The sequence below is a fragment of the Hemibagrus wyckioides genome, linkage group LG08 (assembly GCF_019097595.1).
Source record: "Hemibagrus wyckioides isolate EC202008001 linkage group LG08, SWU_Hwy_1.0, whole genome shotgun sequence".
NCBI lineage: Eukaryota > Metazoa > Chordata > Actinopteri > Siluriformes > Bagridae > Hemibagrus > Hemibagrus wyckioides.
In genome coordinates this window covers 16,014,464-16,040,029 of record NC_080717.1, presented here as the reverse complement: position 1 = coordinate 16,040,029, position 25,566 = coordinate 16,014,464, and the positions used below count along the sequence as shown (strand labels likewise).

At 39.9% G+C, this 25,566-nt stretch overlaps 1 protein-coding gene across 1 annotated transcript; it reads left to right on the top strand.

Annotated features, from left to right (window-relative positions):
- The first annotated feature begins 187 nt into the window (after positions 1-187).
- ints6l (integrator complex subunit 6 like) lies at positions 188-23,950 on the top strand. The gene is made up of 18 exons (XM_058397715.1): positions 188-501; positions 619-696; positions 6,239-6,388; positions 7,850-7,939; positions 8,157-8,340; positions 10,581-10,709; positions 10,987-11,150; positions 12,251-12,403; positions 13,070-13,202; positions 14,710-14,804; positions 15,728-15,838; positions 16,941-17,156; positions 17,413-17,539; positions 17,756-17,898; positions 18,155-18,383; positions 19,277-19,666; positions 19,773-19,866; positions 22,730-23,950. The coding sequence occupies exons 1-18, from the start codon at positions 391-393 to the stop codon at positions 22,830-22,832; spliced, it is 2,700 nt and encodes an 899-aa protein (XP_058253698.1). The 5' UTR covers positions 188-390; the 3' UTR covers positions 22,833-23,950.
- Positions 23,951-25,566: the final 1,616 nt, after the last annotated feature.

Sequence of the window (25,566 nt, the reverse complement as noted above, 5' to 3'; positions counted from 1 at the left end):
TGAAGAGCCCGACGTGCCTGCGCCCCCCCCCCTCACACCAAGAAGGAAGAAAAAGTGTGAGGCGGGTGAGAAGCGCTCAAAGACTTCATCGCATATTCATGATTAAGGGCGTGGCAAATGTGGCTAGGCTCAGCCAATAGGGTGTGAGCGGCGGAGCGAGGGCGTGCCAGTCTGTTCGGAAGAGAAGTTGTGTGAGCGCGAGCCCCAGCACTGCTCAGAAAAGACAGATAGAGAGTCAGGCGGCGGCAAAGGGTGGCAGTGCGACCCTCTTTTTGAGGGGGGGTCTGATTATAACAAAATATAACACACCATATATGCATGCCCAGGCCGGTCATATGCCGATCATAGGGATTTTAGTAAACATCTAGCTCTATATCTATACATTTCAAAATGCCTATTTTACTTTTCCTGATAGACACGTCCGCTTCTATGAATCAGCGCACATATTTGGGTACGACGTATCTGGACATTGCTAAAGGCGCGGTTGAGATCTTTATGAAGGTAAAGAATAATTTTACCCCGACTTTTACCGCTTACTGTTGTACCTTGTGGCAGTTAAGGATCCCTGTGATCGGATCAAGTCGAAATTAATGTGTATTGTTTCGTTTTCTTTAACAGCTGCGTGCCCGAGACCCGGCTAGTAGAGGCGACAGGTACATGCTAGTTACATTTGACGATCCGCCATACGGAGTAAAGGTAAATAAATGCTGCTAAATTGTTTGTATGTGGTTAAATCGTAGATTTTTTTTCTGACAGTGAGACTCTACTGTCCCTTTGGTTCGTAGCATCGGGTCAGACGGCTTCCCGGTGACGAAAACGGCTATTTTTTGTTAAAATACCCGCAGACGCGGAGCAGCGCAGCCTCTGAACATGGCGGACATTTTGCTTTTGTGTTGGGAAGCTCTCGGGCGCTTAGATGGAGGCGGAGAGATTTATTATCTACTGTGACGTATCGCGTGACGCGATGGTGGGGTAAATCGCACCGGATTGGACAGGCGATCTGCCCTTCTCCGTCGAGCCCGCCTCTCTCGGCACTCTGTGGCTGACCTCTGCGTTTTCTTATTGGCCAATAAAGACTAAACAAATCAAAACTGATTTGATTTGTGAAAAGCCATCAATAAGAAAATGAGAGTGCATTTCACTTAGGCTATTGTTTTGTTTTTTTTCCTCCCCTCATTAGTTAAATTTTCATGGACTATAGTGTTGATCTAGTCGAGTGCATATTTATAACAAGCATCAGTTTTCTGCCTTCTTCATTCACTTACTTCTCTCCATTTGAGTACATGAATCACCCTCCCATTTTGAGACTGTTTCCCAATGTCAAATCCCATGAAACCACATAACAAATTGCCTTCTACTAAAGTTACATGATTTGCATTGCTTAAACAAACAACCTGAGAGAGACAGAAAGTTCACATTGCAGTATGCGACCTGCACAAGGTTTTATTTTGCTAACTTCCAGTTCTCAATCTCTCAGTTTACACCAAGCCCACACTGGACTTTAGAATTGGCTACTGTAAATAAAATAACTTGCTTTGATAAACTAACTTCGCTTAGTTGAATAGAAATAAATCATTCAGTAGTAATAAAACGTCAAGGGCAAACACAAGTGATCAAACACATGGATCATGCCATAGTAACATATAAGCACAGTTTTTTTTTTTATTCGCACCCTTTTGTAATTGTAGCTCAAAAGCAGTGGTCCAAATACATTCACTTTCCCAGGTAAATATGTACACTTGAAGGTACCTTCTCATAAGTCATAAACATTTACAGCCTGACTTAAACTACATTGTACTTACATTGTAAATACATACCATTTCTATTAGTTTCACTCTAGTTACTAAATCATTCATATTAGTAACTCAGTAATATGCTTTATTTTGAATCATGAACATCAATGAACAATAAAGAGAGGGATTAAATGGTTAGGAAGGACACGATGAATACCTCGGAGGAACATCTTTCATATCCCTAAGGGTAGCAGGAGATCCTTAGGTTCCCTGCAGAGAATCAGTGTAACATTTATTACAGCAACACATGTTTTGCAGCACAGTTTGCAGTAGACTGTTTTGAAGTAGGCTGTGTTTTTATTTGTATAATAGAACGAAACATTCTCCTTTTGTCCTGGGGTCTGTGGATTATGACTTGCTGCTGCATGTGCAATTGCGTCCTTCATTAGCTGGTTGACATTGACAATGAGAGTGGCTTCATTCCCAGGCAGTTCATTAGTGTTTTCTCTCTGGCAGGTTGCCAGGCACTCTCTTGGGGGCTTTTCTAAACCCACACTCCTTTCCAGGCTTATCCTAGAAAGTCTGAAACTACTTTTTCAGTGCCTCATGACCTCGTAAATTACGGTACTCTCATAGTTAGAATAGGCCCCTTAGCAAACTAATTTCCATACGTATTATATACATGTTCTGTATTGTTCATTGTGAGTTGGACAACAGAACTGGACATTTGTGTTTTTTTCCCTTGTTTGTTGTTTGTAGTCCTCCAAGGCATCTGTTTCAGATTGTTATTAAGCATTATAAGATGCAACAGCTCACTAAGCTGTGAGCTCTGTATGTGTGTGTGTGTGTGTGTGTATGTGTGGGTGTGTGTTTGCTATTCATGGCCAGCTTGTCCCGCCCACCTGTTTAAAACACTCTTCTCAACCAAGCTTTACCATCTCTGAATTAGTCACCATGCTAACCCAGTTCTCAACAACAATACACTGTGTAAGGGCCAACAGAACAAGATAGAATCTGGCTGCAGTGTTTGAGAGAGTGGCTTTTTAATTTCCTGTCAATTATTCATGAGATTTTCAGCAGCTAGTCAGTGAAGAGTTGCAGCGAGCTTCCGGCTCTGACAAAGCGCTCTTTTCTGGGCAGTGTGCTTCACTCTTCTCATTCTTGGACAAACAGATCATTATTCTTAGTCCTTCCCATTTTTGAAGTTGTTTTTAAAAACATTTATAACTCCTTTCTTCAGCTGATCATGTTGGTAGCACTTAAAAAGATAGATAGTGGGCTTCATTTCTGCATTTTTACATGGAAAAGAAATTTCTGCAAATAATGTAACTTCTGTTGTGTGCAATGACATGGACAAATGCTTGCATGTGGAATCAGTTTTCCAGATGATGATTCGGTTCTTTTTAAAAGCTAAAGTATGTAGATGGGCAGACCTCAGACACATTAAAATATCAATGGAAATGGAAATCTTTCAAACGATGAATATATTTATGGGAGAATTCTAAAAATATAAGGCTTTTCTATCTTATCTTGCCCTGAATTAGACTACTAGAGGAGGATTTTTTTGCATGCCTGAAACAAGTCCAACATAGTTGCTATCACTTAAACTCTTCACTTTTTCCTCATTCTGGGGTCTCATATAATGTAGATTTTATGTGGTTGTGTAAGAACACCTCTTTCTGTTTCTTAAGCGCTTTCAATCCAAGCATAAAGATGGACATCGAATGCTGGGAAAAGGCCCGTCATATTTTGGGGCGAGGTGGTTTAATCAGCCTTCATTACATCACAGTGACAGCTTTAGCCTACATATCATCATCATCATCATCACTACACACATGACAAGCGCCTGCAGGTCATCGGCATTTTTTTTTGCTACAGATCAGGAGGCTGAACTCTGCTTATGTGTTGACAAAAAAAAGGCAACTTGATCTTGGAACGAAGCACACCCACAGGGAGAGTTTCTCTCAGTAGCACTTGTACAATCCTGATCTATTATCTAACACACACTACATTTCCAGCTAACAGAGAACATCCGGTAGCACACAGTATTAGAACATTCAAAATCTATTCTATAAGACAGTTAGGCTTTTAATGCATGTTTGAAACACTTGTACTTATAGTGGTTTGTCTTACATGTACCCAGGAAGGTAAAAATATATGTTATGGACATTAATGACATTAAATAAGGCATTAAGGACATTAATTACTATTAATGATCCTGTAATAAACATTTTGAGTATCTTTTCCAACAGTAAATAAAAATGTTTGGAACATTCAGAAAACTTGGCTGTTCTTTAATCCAGAACTTCCTAAAACCACAATGCTATAAAAATATTTAGCTAGCCTAAAGTGTTGTTTAATTACACCCACTACTCTGTTTCATTTAGTCAGTGACTCTGGCCAGGGAAAAAATGTCTAGTCTGAGATTATAAGATGAAGGCTAAACATAAGGACAAGTCTGTGTTAAGGTTGGCTACATTTGGAGGCAATGTTGCATGAAGTCTTCTTGGCAACACCAGTAAAATTCTGAGAGTTTAATGAGAATTTGAAACGCTGAAAATAAAACATGAATTTAAGAGACAGATCCAGATCAACACATGCTATTCTACAGTATTCTGACATTATAAAGTGTGATGAAAGTTTAGGCAATTTTATGATAGGAAAATATAATATCGCATGGAGTCCACCCCAGGCTGTCACACGTCTGGTTCTGCCAAGATGATTCCTGCTGTTCTCTCACAGGCGCTGTATTTATACGGGTGCTGGTTTTCTCATAACTGCGGCTTAACCGGGAACAAGTCCTTATCTGTCAGTTTATGCTGTGCAGCTCATTTGTACTAGCCACCTGTCCTGCGTTTGGATAAGGAATACAGAGTCATGTTCGGGTTGTATATTAATGGCACCGTGCCCCTGCTCTATTCTATTTGTGCTTCTCTCTGAAAGACGACTATCACTATCAGGATTATTAGGCGAACTAACTGTAGGTGATTTCCCTTGTTGATCTCAGTGGATTTGGATTCTGCTGCATTACTTTGACACAAACTATACCATCAATCTGCAGAATAGTCTATTAAATAGAGCAGCCTAATCAACAAATGTGGTGCAGACATATACATCATATGTCTCTATTAGCTATACACACACACACACACACACACACACACACACATATATATATATATATATATATATATATATATATATATATATATATATATATATATATATATATATGTATATATATATATATATATATATATATATAGACACACAGGAGTATGCACTTATTCAGGTGTAGAGTCTTTCCAGCTCTCTCTGTTACTATTTGCAATTTGTGTCACTGGACGCTGTCTGATTGCGGTCCCACCTGTTGATGAATTGTTAAAGTAGTTGGAGAGAAAAATAAAATTGGCAGTAACAGTAGCAGCTGAATTATTGAGTGCCACTGAAGACATCTACAGTCTTTAGTGTGTGTTGTGTAAACATACACAAGCCCTGAAATGACTTCAAACCCTAAAACCTCCAGTATGTGGGTTTTATTCTTATTGGAGCCATCCCCATACACCACAGTGTGTTGAAACTGAGGATAAAATACTGCAGGATCGGATCCGTCACTGTTGTGGGGATTTAACACAGATCCACATTTACATGTAATGCACTGATTTCCTCGGAACGAATGATTTAATTTTGGATTAAATTATTATACTGGGTCATTAAGCACATTTGTTTCCTGAGAAGTGACTTTGTGATGTCATATGCACACAAAATAAAACAGCTCAACCTACGCTGTGTTATTATGAAGACTGAAACATTTGCACAGCGATGGTAAAATGATTTTTTAAGAGATGAAAGGAAATCAGATCACTGGCTGTATATCTGGACTGTATCACTGGACTTTAGGCTGCCTACACACACACAGAGTTTATATTTCTATCACTGTGAGGACCTTCCGCTGACATAATTGTTATTACAGCTACATAATGCTATGCTACACCTACACCTCACCCTAATCTTAACCCCAGCAAGCAAAAGAAAATGTTCAGCTCTTTAAGTTGTGGGACAGTTGGTCCCCATCAACATATAAAATGCATTTCCACACATATGGCTCATAATGTCTCTCATCGAATCCCTGTTTCTCTCTGTCACTTCCTCATTCCCATTTGTGCTCAGTAAGCCTGCAGGTCATCCGTAGATTAAGCATAATACTGTAACAGTAAGGCACTTGACCTCGCTGAAGGAAACAGCGAGACAATCCACAGACAGCCGGATTCATTAGCCTGTGCTGTCCTGTGTAGGCTTTGATCGCATTTTGTAGTACATGCCATCTGATACTGTGTGTGAGGCTGCATGTGTTTGTGTCTTCACAGCGCTGCAGTGTGACCGAATGCTCTCTATCTCTCTCTCTATCTCTCTCTCTCTCTCTCTCTCTCTCTGTTGGTCTTCCAGTGCTTTGCTTCTTGTATGAAACCTTTTTCTATGTGTGTGTTTGTGTGTTTGCACCATAGGCGGGCTGGAAAGAGAACCATGCCACCTTTATGAGTGAACTAAAGAATTTGCAGGCATATGGACTGACCACTCTTGGTAATGCTCTCCGAACCGCCTTCGACCTGCTCAATCTCAACAGACTGGTGTCTGGCATCGACAACTATGGCCAGGTATTAATGACACACTCATTCATCTTCTGAAGTGGAAAATAAGCAGTGGAGCCAAAATGAAGCCTTCTCTGAGCTTCCTAAAAGTCAGAAAGCATTAAAAGAAATATGTAGAGGCCATACATTCATACAAGGGCTGTATGATAAAAATGATAATATTATTTATTTATTATTTATTATAATATTATTTTTATTTATTATTTATTTAGTTATTCATAAGTACAATAGTTACTATAATACACTTCTATATGATACTATACTACATGTCTGAAGCTCATAGACTGCTTATTAAACAAGTATTTATTTTTCATTTTAATATTACATTTAAAAATGCACATTTTGTTTATATTAATTTCCACAAATTTGACACAAAATAAATACACCATCACAGCATTCAACCAAATAAATACATATAGATAGTCTTCAAAAGTTCTTTGAATCATTTTTATCTTTCAAAAGGGGCACTACTTGAAAGCAAAGGACAATACAACAAGCTCTCAAGCAATGATATCCAGTTATAATTATAATTACATGTGCAGCCCATTTTGTAGCCTGTATTGCATACTTACATACATTTTAAATAGTAAATCCTTTGGCATTCAGCCACTGCTTTCATTGTGTGTCTGAGCGAGTGTATAGGAACACATAACCCCTACAGTACAGCACAGGAAATAGAAAATGAAATCACAACACTATTCTGTCTATTCTCAGTGTAGTCCTGATGTAGTCATCTTCCATCCTTTCAATGCTGTTAAAATCTACCGCACTCAGTCAGACTGCATTAAATATATGAACGGAAAAGTCAATAATATTGTAGCTCCAGGGCTGCTGCATTTGCGAGCGCTTCCCACTAAGGAATGATCTTATTTTTATAAACCCACGGGCTAGTGGGTAGATGATAGCAGGTCTCGAAGTCTAGGCTGCAGTGCTGCTTCTTAATCTGTGATTTATTGTCTTTGCATCATCAGCAACACAACAATTCAAATTAAAATACCACAATACAGTTCCACTAATGTTTCACTTGTTACACTTACTGTTGACGAACTTTGAGGTATTCTGACCAGTTGAGCAGGTATTTGTGCTTGCATATCGCGACACATTGCTCACACGCAGGGAATTGTGTGCTTTTTGAAGTCCAGGAAGGATACACCAGTTCTGCGGATCCATTTTTGTTACAGTGTGCATAGACTGCAGACTAGACTTTTTGCAAGGCACTTAATGTTTAGTAAAAATTCTTCTGGTACTTTTACGCTTTGGTCATACCTTTAAATTGCTGTGGTGTTCATTTCTTTTTTTAAGCCCAATTCCCCATTAAATAGATCTAATTGGCTGCGACCATGTCTTCCAGCCTTGCTTTTTGGTCTATATAGTGTTAGAAATGTGTGTTTGAAATCTTATACACTAACACACACACATTTCTTTAAGCACAGCCAAGTGCTGTAAGAGTGTTTTCTTCATTTTCAGGGTCGGAATCCCTTTTTCCTGGAGCCGTCAGTCATCATTACCATAACGGATGGGAACAAGCTGACACACAGCTCTGGAGTGCCAGATGAGGTGAGGACCAATGACCCACCATTTGTACTCTGTGTATTTTGGATCTAAACTGGGTTGTAAGAATACACAGGTTTTTGCTCATCTAGGTCATTTTGGATCGTATCTAATTGTAGTACATCAAGGGGACTGGACTGTGGTATAACCTTTCGGAATTTTTTTTTCTGTTTATAGCACATCTCATCAAATCTTTTGTGCCCTTGTTCCCATGTCTCCTCAGCTTCACCTGCCTCTGAACTCCCCGCTACCCGGGAGTGAGCTAACCAAGGAGCCATTCCGCTGGGACCAGCGTCTTTTTGCCCTGGTGCTGCGCATGCCCGGTGCAGCTGTCCCTGACACCGAGCAGCTTGGCAGTGTGCCTAGTGATGAATCAGCCATCACCCAGATGTGTGAGGTTACTGGAGGTACTAGTACAACTTGTTTAAAGCCACTTGAAGCCACTTCTTTTTCCATCACTTGATTTGAAAGTAGTAGAGGAGAGTTATGTCCCCTGCAGCGCCCTCAATGTCCTTCACACACAACTTAGAAGAGCGTTTTATCCCATGAGTGGTCCTGATTTCCTATAGAAACATGCTTATCCCTGATAGTAGAAATGTCATACACATTTAATGCTTGATTAGCATGTTTTCTTTTAATGGTTTACAAAGCTAAATGGTTTTACTTCGTAACTGACAAAGTTACAGACGATGTTAGCACATGGACGTGATGCATTTAAAACCTAAAACCTGTTTTATTCTTCCTTACACATACGGACAGCTTTATTCACATTTTCTCTTGGTTTTGAGAACGAAATATGGCCAGACTGTAATGGCTTCTGGGTGTTATATGCTCCTAAACTTTACAGACAAGTTGACATGTCATCTACATCTAACAACCTGTGCCATTAAAATAATGAAACAACTCAAAATGTCCACAGGGGAAAATGCCAAAGGCAAGTCAGCCAGTGCGTGCTAAATTGAGCAATGCATATTTGGATTTATTTATTTAATTTCTACTGCGGTTCAGTTCAATCTGTTATCAGTTATTTGATGGACAGACACAAGCCACCTAGTAGGGTGTCATTTTAATGAACTGATCTGTTCATTTAGCAGGTTGATATGTTCAGCGCAAGTGATCTTAAAGGCTAAAAGTATCTGGATATTTCTTCCCATTGAGCATCTGAGACACTTATTGCACTAAATATAGATAATTAACACACCCTTGTTAAAAATGCAGAAAAAATAAAGCCAAGATCACAAAGCTAATAAAGCTAAATCACAAACCTTAATCCATGTAGCAAAATGTGTTATGGTCTGAGGAATGTTTCTGGCGCAACTCTAAAATAAATGTTTGCCGTAAAAACAAGGCAGCTTGTCACCCAAAGAACACCATACTCATGGTGATGCATGGTGCTGACAGCGTCATGCTGTTAGACAGCTTCTGTTTACCTGGAATCGGGACTGTAGTGACATTAGAAAGAATTGTGGATTGCTCTGAATACCTATTCTATCTGTCTATTTTGGCACAACCTGCAGGTCCCTGTTAGACAGCTGAAGATGAAGAAAAATTTCACCTTCAGCGCGATAATGATCTAAAGAACAAATCCAAGTCAATAAAGGAATGGCTTAAGAAGAAGAAGGTCAATGTTTTGGAATGGCTCAGTCAGAGTCTAGATCTAAATCCTATTGAAAATCTGTGGAATGACTTGAAGAGAGCTGGGTACAGGCGATCCGCTGGCAGTTTGATAGATCTGTAGCATTTTTGCAAGGAAGAGTGGAATACATTTGCCAAATCGAGATGTATTAAGTTTTTAGACTCCTTCCCAAAAAAACCTGAGTGCTATATTACAAGCAAGTGATGCTTTAAGTCTTAATTAGGGAGGTATGCACACATGCACGAGGTTATTATTTTTTTTATAAGTTTTTCTTCTGTCCATAAAATTTTGTTGCCTGTGATATTATATTGAATCATTTAAGATGACATCATTTATCCGGTTTCATTTTTACATCCAAAATGTTTAACAGGGGTGTGTAGACTTTTTCTATTCACTGTAGCCTGTAAAAGCCATTATACTGATACCATGCCCAGTGCAGTCATTTAAATAGAGAACATTTGTTATCCAGCCTGTTACAGTTAAGATCAGGAACTGTAAGAGGCAGCTTAGCAGAGACTAGGCTCTTATCCTGGACCATTACGACCTGTCTGCTATCTGTCATTATTCTAATTAGATATGACATGAAGTGAATTATACTGAAATAACAGAAGGAAATTTGTACTTGTGCTAACTGAAAAGGGAAATGTTTTTTTTTCCTACATTTTTTTTTTTGGTAGTGAAATGTAGTGAAAATGTTTTTTCACTACATTTACAGCATTTAACAAATACTATGAATCCACACAACTTACAGAAGAGCTGTATTGGCATCTTTGTGGGGAAAAAAAGGCTAGGTATATGCAATACGCATATAGGCCAGGGTCAAAGAACTCCATTAAGTTACAACCCTGTTCAGGAGGATATAATGGAGGAGTTACGGTGTATAAGTATATATCTTTTTTCCTTGTTTCTTTTCAGAGTATGTTTGGTGCTCAGTGCTCTGTAGATATAACACTGCCAAGATTTTTATAGTCTGCTGAATACAAACTATTTATTTTCTGTTCTGTTTTCAAGGTCGGTCATATTGCGTTAGGACACAGAGGATGTTGAACCAGTGTCTGGAGTCTCTGGTGCAGAAGGTTCTGAGTGGAGTTGTTATTAATTTTGAAAAGACGGGCCCAGATCCACCTCCTGTAGGCGAAGGTATGTATGCAGGGATTTGCACAGCACAATGTCCTTACAATGTGCTAAAAATGAGCTGGAGCTTTTTCCAGCATGATTGATTCACGCTGTGTGTTTGATACATAGAAAAGATAGAGAAATAGTGTCTGAAATCAAGTGTTATGATGAAATTGCAACCATACTGAAATGTCATGTAGCATTATCAGAATTTTTGATAGGATGTTGAATGTATATAAAATGCTTGAAATTCTTGATTGATGTGATCAGTGTCACTTCTGCTGTTTTTTTTGGCATGCAGATGGCCTGGTGGATCCAGTACGACCTCTGTCATCATTTAGTTCCCAACCTTGGCACAGCTGCCACAAGCTCATATACGTTCGGCCGAACCCTAAAACCGGCGTCCCCGTGGGCCACTGGCCAATTCCAGAGTCCTTTTGGCCTGACCAGAACTCTCCCACCCTGGTGAGTTATATTAAAAGAGCCAACCATAACTATATACAACATATTTTATCTGCCCACAAACTATTCCCTCCAGCTGACATTTTTGTCTTGAACTTTATTTACCAGAATGTCCAGATGTTCTGCCAGATTTTGCTATTTTTTTGCCAGGCAAACACCATGACAGCAACAATCAATTAAACTCTAATCCAGTTAGTACACAAGAAGTGTGTATTTCCTGGACAAATCTTTCTTGGCTCAGATAAACCGGCTTCTCTCTGTAGTCAGCAAGAGGCCTGTTGTCGGATAGAGAAAGACATTAAGCATGTGCTCATTCTAATTTGAAGGCATCATGTTTGAGCAAAACTAAATATTTGCTCGTTGTAGTTCAAAACATAGTGGATCAATTTTCAAAAGATAGAAACAAAGTTGAATGGTCAAATCAAACAAGCCTAGTCTCTGTAAACCCAGAAGGCTGGCTCATATTATACAGCTTATCTTAGATCTGCAGTATTACATGTAAGGATATAGAACGCTAAAAATAACTAAAGCCAAATCAGTAGTATTGGGCATAATGTTTCAAAAGACGGAAAGCTGAACCCAGGTCAGTAGCAGTGGACCTTATGTTATAGAACACTGACTAAGAGAGCAGTAGAGTAGTTTTATTAGCCAGATTAGGCTGAAGGTGAGACATGCTTCTTATTGTGCTGTGTTTGGTGTCCTGTCTTTCCTTGCTGTGTGGGTGCTCAGAGTGTGACTGCCATTTGATTGAGGCAGTAGCAGTGCTCACCCTCGCTTTCTCATTCAGCTGCTGTAGTCCTTTACTGCTCGCCTCTCGACATGAGGTTATTTCCACCTTTCTGCTCTTTGTTACCTTATTATAGAGCATTGTGTGCACTGCTGCCGATGGATAACAAAACTAGACTTTTACATTTGAATAAAGCAATGGAAAAATTCCGCTGTTTTCTAGTTGACTCAAGTTTTATAGTTAAAATGTCTTTTTCATAGTTCAGTGCAGCTCCATTACCAGGTTCTGTAGGTGCCTGTGATACATGCCATTAAGTGTCAAAATTCGGGCTGTCCTCCAACACTGCACACATACTTTAACTCTCTCTTTTTTTCAGCCTCCTCGAACTGCCCATCCAGTTGTGCGTTTCTCTTGTGTTGACTGTGAGCCTATGGTGATTGACAAGCTGCCGTTTGATAAGTACGAACTGGAGCCATCACCTCTCACACAGTACATTCTAGAGAGGAAGTCCCCTCACATGTGCTGGCAGGTAGGACTTACCTTCCTGATTATTTATTTGTTATTAAATAACATTAATGTATTTCAGGTTGATCTCTGATAGAGAAATTCATCCAGGAACATTTTACATAAATAAAATGGAAACTAAATTGTGGCCTGTTTATGTAGGGTTCAACTAAGTGTATTTGATGTCAGTCTTTCTTATACCTCAGCATACTCATTGGTTTCTTAAACAACTATGACAGCAGTGATTGCATTAACATTTGAAAGTTGGGCACTGTGACAAAATAATATCAATATCATCATGAATTATATTACAGTACACTTCGCAAAAGTGTTGTGAGCTCTTTTGTTAATCACAATAAGAAGCAGTTTAATAGCTTTTTTCCTACCAGAGTGAACAAGGGCTAAATTAGGTATTATTTAGAATTTGTATCCATGTGGAATGTAGTTTGTCAAGGGACCCATTTATCTAAAAAAAAAAAAAAAAAAAAAAAACCAACCATCCATTCCTTTCACTGAAAATAAAGAGGGAGAGATATATTTAAGGTGGCGCTTTTGACACCATTTTTAGCTCGCCTCTGTGGAGCACTCCACATGATGAGGCATAGATGAAGTCAGTTTGTCTCGGAGGACTGTGTGAGAGCTGTGCTCAGGAGAGGCTGAGCTCTGCTAACACTTCTCCCCTGCCACCTAGGTGTTTGTGAGCTGCAGTGGTAAGCACAGTGATGTAGTGCATCCCTTCGGCTACCTGAAAGCCAGCACCACTCTCACCTGCGTGAATCTTTTCGTCATGCCTTACAACTACCCCGTACTGTTGCCACTCCTCGGTAAGTGTGTGTTTTAGTTACAGCTCGAATTGATTTTCCTAAATGCCATAATGTCCTAGCATTCATCAGCAGGCCTGGATTTACAGTCTCACAGCTATATACAGTCATCTCTGAAAGTATTGGAAAGGCAGGGCATATTCTTCTGTTTTTGCTGAACACTGACAAGATTTGTGTTTGAGATCAAAAGTTGACAATGAGACGATAAATCAGAATTTCAGCTTTCATTTCCTGATATGTACATCTAGATGTGTTCAACAACTATGAAAATGGCATCTTTGGTGGCAGACCACCCAATGTTTGGTCTTAAAGTAAATTAAAGTTATTTGGTTATATATATCCTGTACTTGTGATAATTGCTTCAAACTAGCGACCCACTGACATCACTAAAATGTTTTGTGTATTCCTCTTTTGTGATGCTTTTCCAGACTTTTACTACAGCTTCATTCAGTTTGTTTTGAAGGGGTTTCTCCCTTCTGTCTCCTCTTCAGGAGGTGAAATGCTGCTCAGTTGGGTTAAGGTCTCACTTTCTCCCCTGATGAAGTATTTTGTTGGGTTGGCAGTGCGTTTTGGATCATTATCTTGCTGCATGCTGAAGTTTATCATGATTAATTTGGGTGCATTTCACTGTAAATTATCAGACAGATTGTTTCTTTAGTTTTGTGAATTAATTCTGCTGCTATCATGATGAGTTATATCCTCCGTAAAGATTAGTGATCCTGTTTCAGAAGCAGCCATGCAAGCACAGACCATGACACTACCTCCACCCTGCTTGACTGATGAGCTTATATGTTTTGGATCATGAGCAGATCCTTTATTTCACCGTTCCTTCACTTTCTTAGAGCTTAATCTGGAGGCTCATCTCTGTATTTCTTTTTGAAATCCAACCTGCATTTCTGATTCTTACTGCTGATGAGTGGTTTGTTGATCTTGTGGTATGGCCTCTATATTTCTGCTCCTTCATATGATGGATTGTGAGACCTTCACCACTGCCCTGTGGAGATGTTTATGATGTCAGTGGCTGTTGTTCTGTTGTTTTTCTTCACAGCTCTCGTAATGTTTTTGTCATCGACTTCTGTTGTTTTCCTTGCCCAGCCTGTTTGATGTCTGTTAGTACACCAGTGGTTTCTTTCTTTTTCAGGACATTCCAAACATTTGTATTGGTTATGCCTGGGGCTTAGACAATATCTTAAGATTTTCCCTTATGTCTCAGCTTCAAAATATCAGGAAATAAAAGCTGAAATTCGGATCCATCTTCTCTTCTCATGTTTAAATAAATAAATAGTTTGAATACTTTCGGAGGGGGCTAAACCTTCCTTACAAGTTCCAATGTAGACACTGAATAATACTGAACATTAATAACATATAACAAAAAGGTAATGCATGTTATTATGTATTAAAAAGGAATTGGTATATTCTCACCGTGTCATATGATGTCTGACTCTTAAGATGTAATGAATAGTGGCTTATAGGCTTAATTTAATATCTTCTCACTTTCTTGACTTAACAGACGACTTGTTTAAAGTGCACAAACTCAAGCCAAACCTCAAGTGGAGACAGGCCTTCGAGGTGTACTTGAAATCTATGCCTCCTTACTTTCTGCTGGTAAGAACTGCAACGCCACTCGGGGACGTTTATGTGTTGGATGTTTAAGTTTTTATTTATTTATTTTTTATTTTTTGTGATTTATTTTTGGACCTGGAAATTTCTTAAATCTAAAGAGAGATTTTTCTTTTGTTTGGATTAATTTTATTTTATAATACTTTATGCTTTATTACATTTATTGTGTATACAATGTCTGCGATTTTTTAAGTGAAAGAGTTTAACTGTGAAGTGCAGCAGATACATTTACATTGATATTTATAGCATTTGGCAGATGCCCTTATCCAGTGCGTGCTTTGAAAATCTCTTTCAATGAATACATCGATACTGGTTCACTTGGTTCCAGACTAAGAATACTATTTGTCTAAAACACTTTTGGGAGGCAATCTAGCAAGAAGACCACACAAGCAAACAATTTCTTTCAGTTAAAATAATGCTTAGTCCTTTTCTTTTTTTTAAAGAAAGCAATATCTGCTGGGTATCGATATCAGCGGATTCAATATCACTATCATCATTATCTCTATATAAAATTACTTCCATTTTTGGGCATGGTTTCTGCTGAATTCAGTAGGTTTTATATTGTCATTGTCACTGGAAATCCATAAACTGTAGACACCAGTGACAACCCTTGTGAATCCCTTCATAAATTATAAAATAATTAAAAAATTTACCTAAACAATGGCAGAAAGGTATATATTTGACCAAATGATAGAGTTGTCTTGCAGCTGTGTCTCTGAAATCTGTCACCAGTTAACACTGTTCATTTGTGTGTGCTTTAAACCTGTGTTGTCAAATCTATAATGAGGTTGAGATCCTGTGCTTTGATGAGAATGACCTAATTTTGTCTCCCTCTGTCTCTGTCTTTTTTACTCATCTCTCTCTCTCTCTCTCTCTCTCTCTCTCTCTCTCTGTCTCTCTGTCTACAGCCCTTGAAGAAGGCACTTAGGATGATGGGAGCACCGAATCTCATCTCTGACAACATGGACTGTGGCCTCAGCTACAGCGTCATTTCCTACCTAAAAAAACTCAGCCAGCAGGTAAAATCTTTCCCTATAATTTGCCTTTGAAATCATACATGGATTTTAGCATCAGTTTTGAGAAATGTTGAATAAATATGTATATAGTAGCTGACAGATATTCTCCATCACATTCATATGTGATTATTGAACATCTCTGGGAAGGTTTTCCGCCAGATTTTGGAACATGGCTGTGGGGATTTGCCCGTTCAGCCGCAAGCAGTATTGAGGTCAGGAGAGAAGGCTTGAGGTGCAATGAGCATTTTATTTTATCCAAAAGATGTTCAGTGGGGTTGAGGTCAGGGCTCTGTGCAGGTCACTTAAGTTCACAGTAACCTTGGTCTTTATGGCTTTGCTTTGTGCACAGGGGCACTGTCACGCAATTGTAACTTGCTTTCAACTTGGTGGCAACAGTTTGGGGAAGAACTACGCTATATTGCCAAAAGTTTTGGGATGTCTGCCTTTACGTGCACATTAATTTATTATGGAGTTGGCCTGCCCTTTGCATCTATAACAGCTTTCTACAAGGTTTAGGAGTGTGTTTATGGGAATTTTGCCCAGATTTTGGACGAGTAGGCCTGGCTTGCAGTCTCCACTCTAATTCATCCCAAAAGTGTTTTATCAGGTTGAGGTCAGGACTCTGTGCAGACCAGTCAAGTTCCTCCACACCAAACTCACTCATCTATGTCTTTTATGGACCTTGCTTTGTGCACTGGTGTGCAGTCATGTTGGAACAGGAAGGGGTCATCCCCAAACTGTTCCCACAAAGTTGGGATCATGAAGTTGTCCAAAATGTCTTGGTATGCTGAAGCATTAAGAGTTCCTTCCACTGGAACTAAGGGGCCAAGCCCAAGCCCTGAAAAGCAACACCTGAATTCAATGATTTGGAGGGGTGTCCCAAAACTTTTGGCAATATAGTATACATATGGGTGTGATGGTCATGGAAGCATGGAATGTTGTACATTTAAGGAAAAAGCACTTCACTGGTGTCTTAATGAGTATGGATTTCATAAAGATAAAAAAAAATATACAGTGTACCTTACGATGGGGTCTAACAGTAACCCATCAATGTTAATGTCAAGGGCAGTTCTAGAGATCAGCATTTTGGTTAATTTTTTTAAAGGCAAAGATCGAGTCAGACCGGATGATTGTGTCAGTGGGTAAAAAGCCACCTCAGGAGACTGGCATCAAGGTGAAGAATCACTCGAGTACGCTGTCCCTTGCCCACCGGCGTGACTTCAAACAGCTGCTGCAAGGCATCACGGGCGAGGTGCCTCTCCGCCTTAACGACATCAACCTCAAAGAATTTGCTGGATTTCAAATCGCTCTCCTCAACAAGGTAGGTAGAAACCTGTAGCAGCGGGGCTGAGTCAGCCCAGGGCCTCACTTCTAAATCATTAATGTCTGAGATCATGTTTTTGTGTCAGAGTATAGCTGGCCCGACGAACATATGGAACGACACTGTTACATGCTAACACCATTTAGGTCATCATTTTCAACACAAAACTGTATCTAACTGACATGTGTCAGAGCTTCATGAATGATACAGCTGTTATTAATTTGTATTATAATTTCTTCCCTCATTTCCTGTGCAGGATGTAAAACCCCAGGCCTATCGTAATGCCTATGATATTCCACGGCGGAATCTTCTGGATCAGGTCACACGGATGCGCTCCAACCTTTTGAGAACTACTCAGAAACTAATCAGGAGTCAGGATGAAGGTGTGCTCAAAAGACATACACAATGTTTGGAGGCTAAGAATTTATTCGGGATTTTGGTTTTTGTTTGTTTATTAAATACAAAAAGAAGCTAAGGATATGGTGAATTTCAGCACAAAAAAACTTCATTCACAGTTGTGTGAATGAACAATTAGATGAACATTTGTGAATTGAAATCGTGACAGTTTTTAACGATTATAAATGTATGTTTTTTTGTAGACTATTTGCATAGTATTCCTGTGGGTCAGATGGGAAACTATCAGGAATACTTAAAGATGATGCCATCCCCTCTTCGAGAGATTGACCCTGATCAGCCCAAACGCCTGCACACGTTCGGCAACCCCTTTAAACAAGATAAGAAGGTACTTCCTTTCACTTCCTGTCCTAGTATCAGCTACACTTTTTACAATACTCAAACACTCAGTAGGTTAATGAGCACAGTGTTGGGCAAAACATCACATTTAACAATCTTGATTTTGATTTCTTTATCCACTTGATCGTTATTACACTCACAATACACACACAGTTGATATCTTAATCTTTATTATTTTGTTTTGCTGTAACATTTTATCCATGGAAACATCCAAATAAAAAATGTTTCCCTCTATATGGTCACAGGGAATGATGATCGATGAAGCAGATGAGTTTGTCACAGGCCCTCAGAACAAGAAAAGGGGAAACGCAACAGAGGCCAACTCGGGTGCAGCTCCAAAGAGGCGGCGGAGCATGTCCCCTCTACTACGCCGGCCCCAAACCCCACCCATCATCAGCAACCATGTGCTGGGCAAAGGGACCACAGTGGTTCCGGGCCAACATGGTCTTATTAAACCCATCCCACTTCACAAAGGTGAGCATTTTAAAGCTCTGAGGGCTGGTTGAAGATATTCTATACACTGTCTAGCAATAGACATCCAATTAAATCAGCCGGTCTTTGTTGACAACTGTAAAGCTGATCAATGTTTCTCTGAACGTTTAGCAATCAAACAGTATTTGTCTAAACTAAACTAAACTGTATGTAGAACAGTGTCATACTTGGGGCTCCATCCGATGGCAGGAGTGTGAACAGATGTGACTGAAAATTAGAAAGATTAAGGTTACACTATTTTCAACTTTAAAAAAGCAGTAATTTTGAAGCCATTTATTTAACATTGTTACTCAATGACCTGAGCACAATCTCTATAATATAACAGAATTTCAGGGAAGAATATAATTTCTACAGTACTTCCACTTTTATTATATACTTTCTTAGGACCCAACTTGTTGGTATCCTAGAATTTCACGGGATGTTGTAATTCTCAAAATGACTGGGCCTTTGTGTGTTGAATTGTTTTATTAATAATAATTTTTAAATATCCAATCACGTTAAATGACCCCTATTTTTAGGAAATAATACCACTTATAATACATTCCATACCACTTAATGTAATATTCCTGAAATTGCTGCATATTGAATTGTTCTTAGGACCAGTTGTGTTGAAAATAGTTTACGTCAGCTGACCGGGGGAAAAAGTAATATCCTTGGATTATTGGGAGGACATTAAACCTTAGACAGCAATTTGGATTGTTACTTTACCATGACTTATTTGTGCAACTGATTTTTGTGAATGTTAGTTGCTTTGTCATGTGTTCACAGTAACCTTCGCTTCTTCTGGAATTAGGTTGCCACAGATCAGTCTCTACAGTTTCTGAAGCACATGTTGGTAATTACAGCTTGTCTGTTCTGGGTGTCTCCCCCTATAGGAGTGGAGGGGAACAGCACAGTGGGTGCAGAGAGCAACGGTGAGAGAGTGATGAGTGGAGAGCCTGGGGACAGCTGGTCTGGGGGTGTGGAAGGGGTCGGGGGAGGAACTGTAGCCCTCTCTCTGGAGGAGAAAGGAGGACTGAAGGTCACTGATGGAGGAGAAGAAAGGGTACTGCTGGAGAACAGGCTAGGAGAAGAGTGTATGGAGGAAAGACCTCCTGAAAGACCACAGAACTGTGAGAATCCAAGTCCTCCAGAACAGGACAGAGACATGGAGGGAGCTGGAGGAGACACTTCTCCACGGCCCACCATTGTTATGGTTCCTCTGGAGGGAAGCAATGCTGAACTACGCACTCGTGTCATTAAAGAGGTCCGAAAACCTGGCCGCAGTAAGTGTCTACATACTTTTATATCTGGAGGATTTTTACACCGAAATTTTGTACCGGGATTTAGTACTTTTTTTGTATAAATGTCCATTAATCTCTGCCTTCGTAGATTATGAGGCAATATTCAGGCTGCTAGAGGAGGTAAAAGGACCAGTGTCAGTGCAGAGGTACTTTATCCATCACGCCATCAAAGAAGCAGCCAGGTGAGTGTCTGTTACTCACACACACACACACACACACACCTACACACACACAGAATCATAATGTGTTCCAGCTCTAGAATCAAACTGGGAGTCATCAAAGGTCACAATCACATGTCATATACACAGGTTTAAACAATGAAACTTAATAAATACCACTATACTAATCATATAAATTGAGACACAGACACAATTAGGCATATATGGCATGAAGACATCGCTTAGAAGGGCAACTAAAAAGAACTCATAGAGTGTCGCAGAGAAACATGGACAGTTATTTAGCTGTGTTTGATATTTCTGTATTTTTGTCAGTTTTAATATATTTAAAGTTAGCTGCATGTACATGGAATAGAAATCCATGTTGAGGTTGGGAAATTTAGTAATTGTGTCAAAGTCCTGCTTCACATGTGACTGTTACATAGTGGTATCGGTTCCCTGCCCTGGTCATGAAGTATCCCCTGTCTTCCACCCTTTTTCTGTCTTGTACATTTCAGTTGTTTATGGATGGGATGGGAGCAGGGAAAATGCAAAAATGTGTCAAACATACGAGGTGGGGGTGGGGGGCGGTTACTTCACAACATAGTTTGGGAACCTGTGGAGGAGGGAAAGAAGGTCAAGCGCATCCAACACTATGGACATTTACATTTACAGCATTTAGAAGGCACCTTTATTCAGAGCCACTTATAGAGGCTGCATACAGGGATATATTAGTACAGCAAGAAAAGAAAACACACAAGTCAATGGGTGTTTTAAATAATTGCTAATTCACATGTTTGGTGAATAGATAGGTCTTTATTCTATTTCCCTGAAGGTCGGCTGTGATTCAGCCACTTGAACAGCCAGGGGAAATTCATTTCCCCACAGAGCAGAGTTTTGCATGTCTTCCTTTTACCTTGTGAGAAAGTGGATTTAGCTGAACTGTGCAAGAGGCTTAAAGGACCTGGTGAAATGCAGCATGTGATATGTGGCTGCTGGTCCATTTTTGATGTTGCAGAAATCCACCAGTGTTTTAAATGTAATCTGTCTATCTACAAGAAGCTATTAATGGGAACACGGTAATGAGGTGGTGTCAGAGGTCTTGGGAAGTTTGAAAACAGCTGTATTCTGGATCAGTTGCAAGGGTCAGGTGGCACACAAGGGCAGACCTGCCAGAAGGTACTTGCAGTAGTCCAGTCTCAAAATGACAAGGGACTGAACAAGTACCTTTGTCACATCCAGGGTTAGGAAAAGCCAGATGTTCCTGATGTAAAAAGAAACCTGCATGACCTTGTCAGTGTAGCAACATGAGGCAAGAAGAATAGTTGTTTGTTTGAAACTACCCAAGGTTTTGTGCAAGTGTCAGATCGTATGTTTGGAAAATTGCCAATGGAGACCACAAGATTTTGACATGGGAATGCATTTCCAGGAATATACAGCAGTCTTGCTTGAATTGAATTTCAGATTAACTGCAATCCATGACAAAATGTCTCCCAGGCATATGAGTGAATGAAATAAATGTGAGAGGATATGACGACACTGAGGGGGCACTTATGGAGGGAGAACATAAGAGGACACAGTATTGAGCTTTGTGGGACACCAGTGAATAGTCTCCATGGAGCAGGTAAATGCTAACTTGTATGCAGTCAGTCATATCCAAATCTTATAGTCTTGTTAATGTCCGAATCTTATGGTATCGTTAAAGTGATAAAAGTGTGTAGAGGTCTTGTGAGACAATCTGGTTCATTGTTAAAGGAAGGTGGACACGTGGCAGGATTGCTAGACAAGATAAATCTGCAGAAACTCTCAGAGAGGTGAAAATACTGTCTGGTGCTTGCATTGATCAGCGGCAGATGCTTTGTGCTTTCGCTTGTTGAAGGATATCTTAGCGGTGGTCACATCAGAACAGTATAAGAGGAGATCAGCATCAAACTGTGATGTCCTTCACTTTCATTCAGCTGTTCTTAATTCTCTCTTATTGCTGCATTTCACATGTGACAGCCAAGGAACACGGTGGGAACACCTCCAAGGTCTGGAAGATAAAGTGTAAAGGAAGTCAGTGGGTAAGGAATCAGAAGAAATGAACATATTGGTTGCTGATTCAAGTGATAGAGAGGAGAAGGAGAGGTAGAGTGGTGGAGTAGTTGATAGACAAAGCAGGGAGGGTGAGTCTTAAGAGTTAAGAGTTATACAAAGCAATGATCTGAACAATAAAGATGGAGTAATGCTGATGTGTACAAATGAGGAAGTTCCGCTCTAAAACATTTCTTCCCTTGTGTTTGAGGTTTGTTATTGAAGGTCATGGTCAAAAAAGTGCAAGAGAGAGAAGGTAGGTGGATTACAGCTCAGAAAGGAAGTGGAAAGTCTTTAAAGTGCGTGAAAGAGGTGCCAGAAAGACTCCTTCCTGTGACCTTTGAGGAAATGACACACTATAGCTCCAGTTTCTCTCAGAAATATGCACATCTCATTTTCATCTCCAACTTCGGTTCTAGCTGATGGCACAAATCTATCACCACTGGTTTTCCCCAAGTCTGCTGATAAGCTACAAATTTGTTTTTATAATAATGTTTGTATTATAGGAATGACTTTCGTCAGCAATTCAAAGTGTTAGCAGTGTAAGACTTGCGTGAAGCGCTCCTAAAGCAAACAGCTTTTTCAGCGCTACATGCTTTGCATGTGCACGGTCAAGGATGTGCATAAATGTGTACCTAAACCTATGCAAATGTTTGTTTTGACAAATTCCACACTTCACGTTGAAGATGTAGTTCACAGAATTAACACACAAATTTGTGTGTATGTACCAGTTCTACTCAGCTGAGTGCTTATTAACATTGTACTCTCTCCCTCTTTCTTGAATTTCTCTCTCTCTCTCTCTCTCTCTCTCTCTCAGATTTAAGAAGCGTGTACTGATCCAGCAGCTGGAATCTGCTCTCGAGGAAATTGAAGAGAGGCAAATGCTGCCTGCACAAATTAACAACGTCCACGGCAGATAGTGAAACGTCCTCGTTCGGCAGCGGGAGAAAACGCGTGTACACAAGTGGAGATGGCGGAGTGGGCTACACAAGCACGCCTGCTAAAGGCCAACACTCTACTTCAGAAGCGGAGAAAGACCCAGAAAGAGAATCAGGAGGAAGCAGAACTTCATTCTATTGAGGATACTCTGGGTTGCTGGAGTCGTGATGCATTAGAAAGCGCTTAAATGCAAAAGTTCTTGATTTGATCATGTAAGTTCTGAGTGGATCCCCTGGCCATTTTAGCACATCAGAGAGTCCATGATCACACAGCCTCCAGCAAAAGCAGGTTCAGCACTGAGTGATGAGAGATGATGAGAGAGACATCATGTAAAGCAGTTGTGTTTGTCTGTAGATGTCTGTCCACTGTCGTAGACATCAGTTTAACATGATGGGTACGCTTTTGCACAAGATATCTGTAGCTCCAGGGACTCCAACCAACCTGGCCATCATCCAATATTGTAGACCACTGTGGAGCAATAATCCTGTTATCAGTACAACAGGCTCAGATTTCCTACACACTCTTGAAAATAATGCAGTCTTAACAGTTCTTGATACCTGATGCCCCATGAGATCATTACTGAGCAGGAAACGGGAGGTCGGTTTGGCTCTGTGTTTGTGGTAATAAGCAATGCTTAGCAACATAAAAGGACCAGTCAATTTGATATATTGAAAAGCTTCACCAGACTCTGTGCAAATTAACTAGAAACATGCAACACATCTTTTAAGCAATAGGTTCCAATGAACGCCGGGCCAGCTGGCACCACAATGTCACTTTTATTCAGGCCAAAAAAAAAAAGAGGGATGTAGTTGTTGGGAAGCTCTAGACCCATTCAACATCATCTGTTCTTCACTGGAACATTTATTTAACTGTCATCGGCTACTTTTCACATGCAAAAGCTACCTTAGTGACCACATGGTTGTTCATTTTGTTTATTTTTCAAAGCAGATGTATACAACTTTTTGACGTTCATAAATAATATAGATTATTTTTGGATGGTATTCTTACCAGAACATAAGAATATTTTAAGAATTGTATAAAACATTTTTGTAACTTTGTTATTATATATGAAATGTAAAGTTTTATGATTTTTTTATGAAAAAGCAATGAAAATGAAATAAAACATTATAAACAAATGATCTTTAAAATATTTTGAGACTCTGTTGCTTGAGAGGAGAAAAGTGAAGCTCATCAGGACACACTGAGGCTGGTTTCCAGCATACAGTCGGTAAAGTATCCTGTGTGTAAATATAAATATAAATCCACTCTACTCCTGGTAAGTGTTTATTGGTCAGGAGAGTTGATACATAACCACCTGCCTAATATTGGGTAGGACCCCATGGGCCACCAAAACTGTTATGACCCATTGAGGATTGGACTCCACAAGACTGCTGAAGGTGTGCTGCGGTATCTGGCACCATAACGTTAGTTGCAAGGTAGAGCCTCCATGGATCAGATGTGTTTGTCTAGGACATCCCACAGATTGGATTGGAGATCTGGGGAAATTAGAGGCCAAGCTAACACTGAACTCATTGTCATGTTCCTCAAACCATTCCTGAACAATTTTTGCAGTGTGGTAGGCAGCAATATTCTGCTGAAAGAAGCCACTGTCATTAGGGAATACTGCTGCCACCAAGGGGTGTACTTCATCTGCAGCAACGTTTAGGTAGGTGGTTAACATCCACACAAATGTCAGGACCCAAGGTTTCCTAGCAGAACATTGCCCAGAGCATCACACTGCCTCTGCCAGCTTGCCTCAATCCCATAGTCCATCCTGGTGCCATCTTTGTGTGAAGTAAGCAACTCACACTCACTTGGCTGTCCATGTGAAATAAAAGAAAATATGATTCATCAAACCATTGCTCCATGGTCCACTTCTGATGCTCACATGCACATTGTATGTGCTTTCAGCAGTGTACAGGGGTCAGCATGGTCAATCTGACTAGAAAGGTATTGTGACATTCTAACTTTTCCAGAACACTGCACTACAGTAGTCGAGAATTCTGTTAAATTGGATCAGACGGGCTAGCCTTCGCTCCCGCATACATCAAGGAACCTCAGGCACCCATGAGCCTGTTGCTATATCTTTTGGTAGATATTAACCACTGCATACCAGAAACACCCACCCCACAATGCCCTGCTCTTTAGGAGACCTGGTCCCTTCATTATTTTTTCATGGATTATAGCACAATCAAAAAGAAGTCTTCAAATATTTTCTGAAGTCTGTAGGAATATCATCAGCCTGTATACCGCCATCTTCTTAGCTGTAAAGCTCTTTAAAAAAAGGTTTTCATTTTCATCGCATAAAGCAACAAAGCATTCCTGCATATCTACAGTCTTTACGGTAACTGATATTTTTTGTTGTTAAACACCCATTTATAAAGCAAAGTACACTGTATCAAGTCTAGATTTACACTCATGATGTGGCAGACATTTTAATCCACAACCAGGGAGATGGAATCCAAATGAAGCACAAAGTCCTGCTGTTGAGAGTTAAAGGTGGGCTCAGTGGTTTTTAAGTTAGAACACTTTTTTTTGGAAAAGTTCCCCTCACATTCTGGCAGCTCTCAATAAAATATGTGCTTGGAGGAAAACTACTGGTCTCAGTAGCACCCCAGGCTGTGTTATAGTAAGTAATTTTGAGAGTGTGGCTTTGGCAAGAAGTGGGTTATATTTGTTTGAATTTGGGTTGCTGAGACCCAGCAGTTTCTCTGT

Bases quoted from the DNA above. Each gene is read 5' to 3' on its own strand.
- ints6l (XM_058397715.1), top strand. From the start codon at position 391: ATGCCTATTTTACTTTTCCTGATAGACACGTCCGCTTCTATGAATCAG. The intron at 697-6,238 runs GTAAATAAATGC...TTTGCACCATAG, and splicing joins ATCCGCCATACGGAGTAAAG to GCGGGCTGGAAAGAGAACCA. The intron at 7,940-8,156 runs GTGAGGACCAAT...ATGTCTCCTCAG, and splicing joins GCTCTGGAGTGCCAGATGAG to CTTCACCTGCCTCTGAACTC.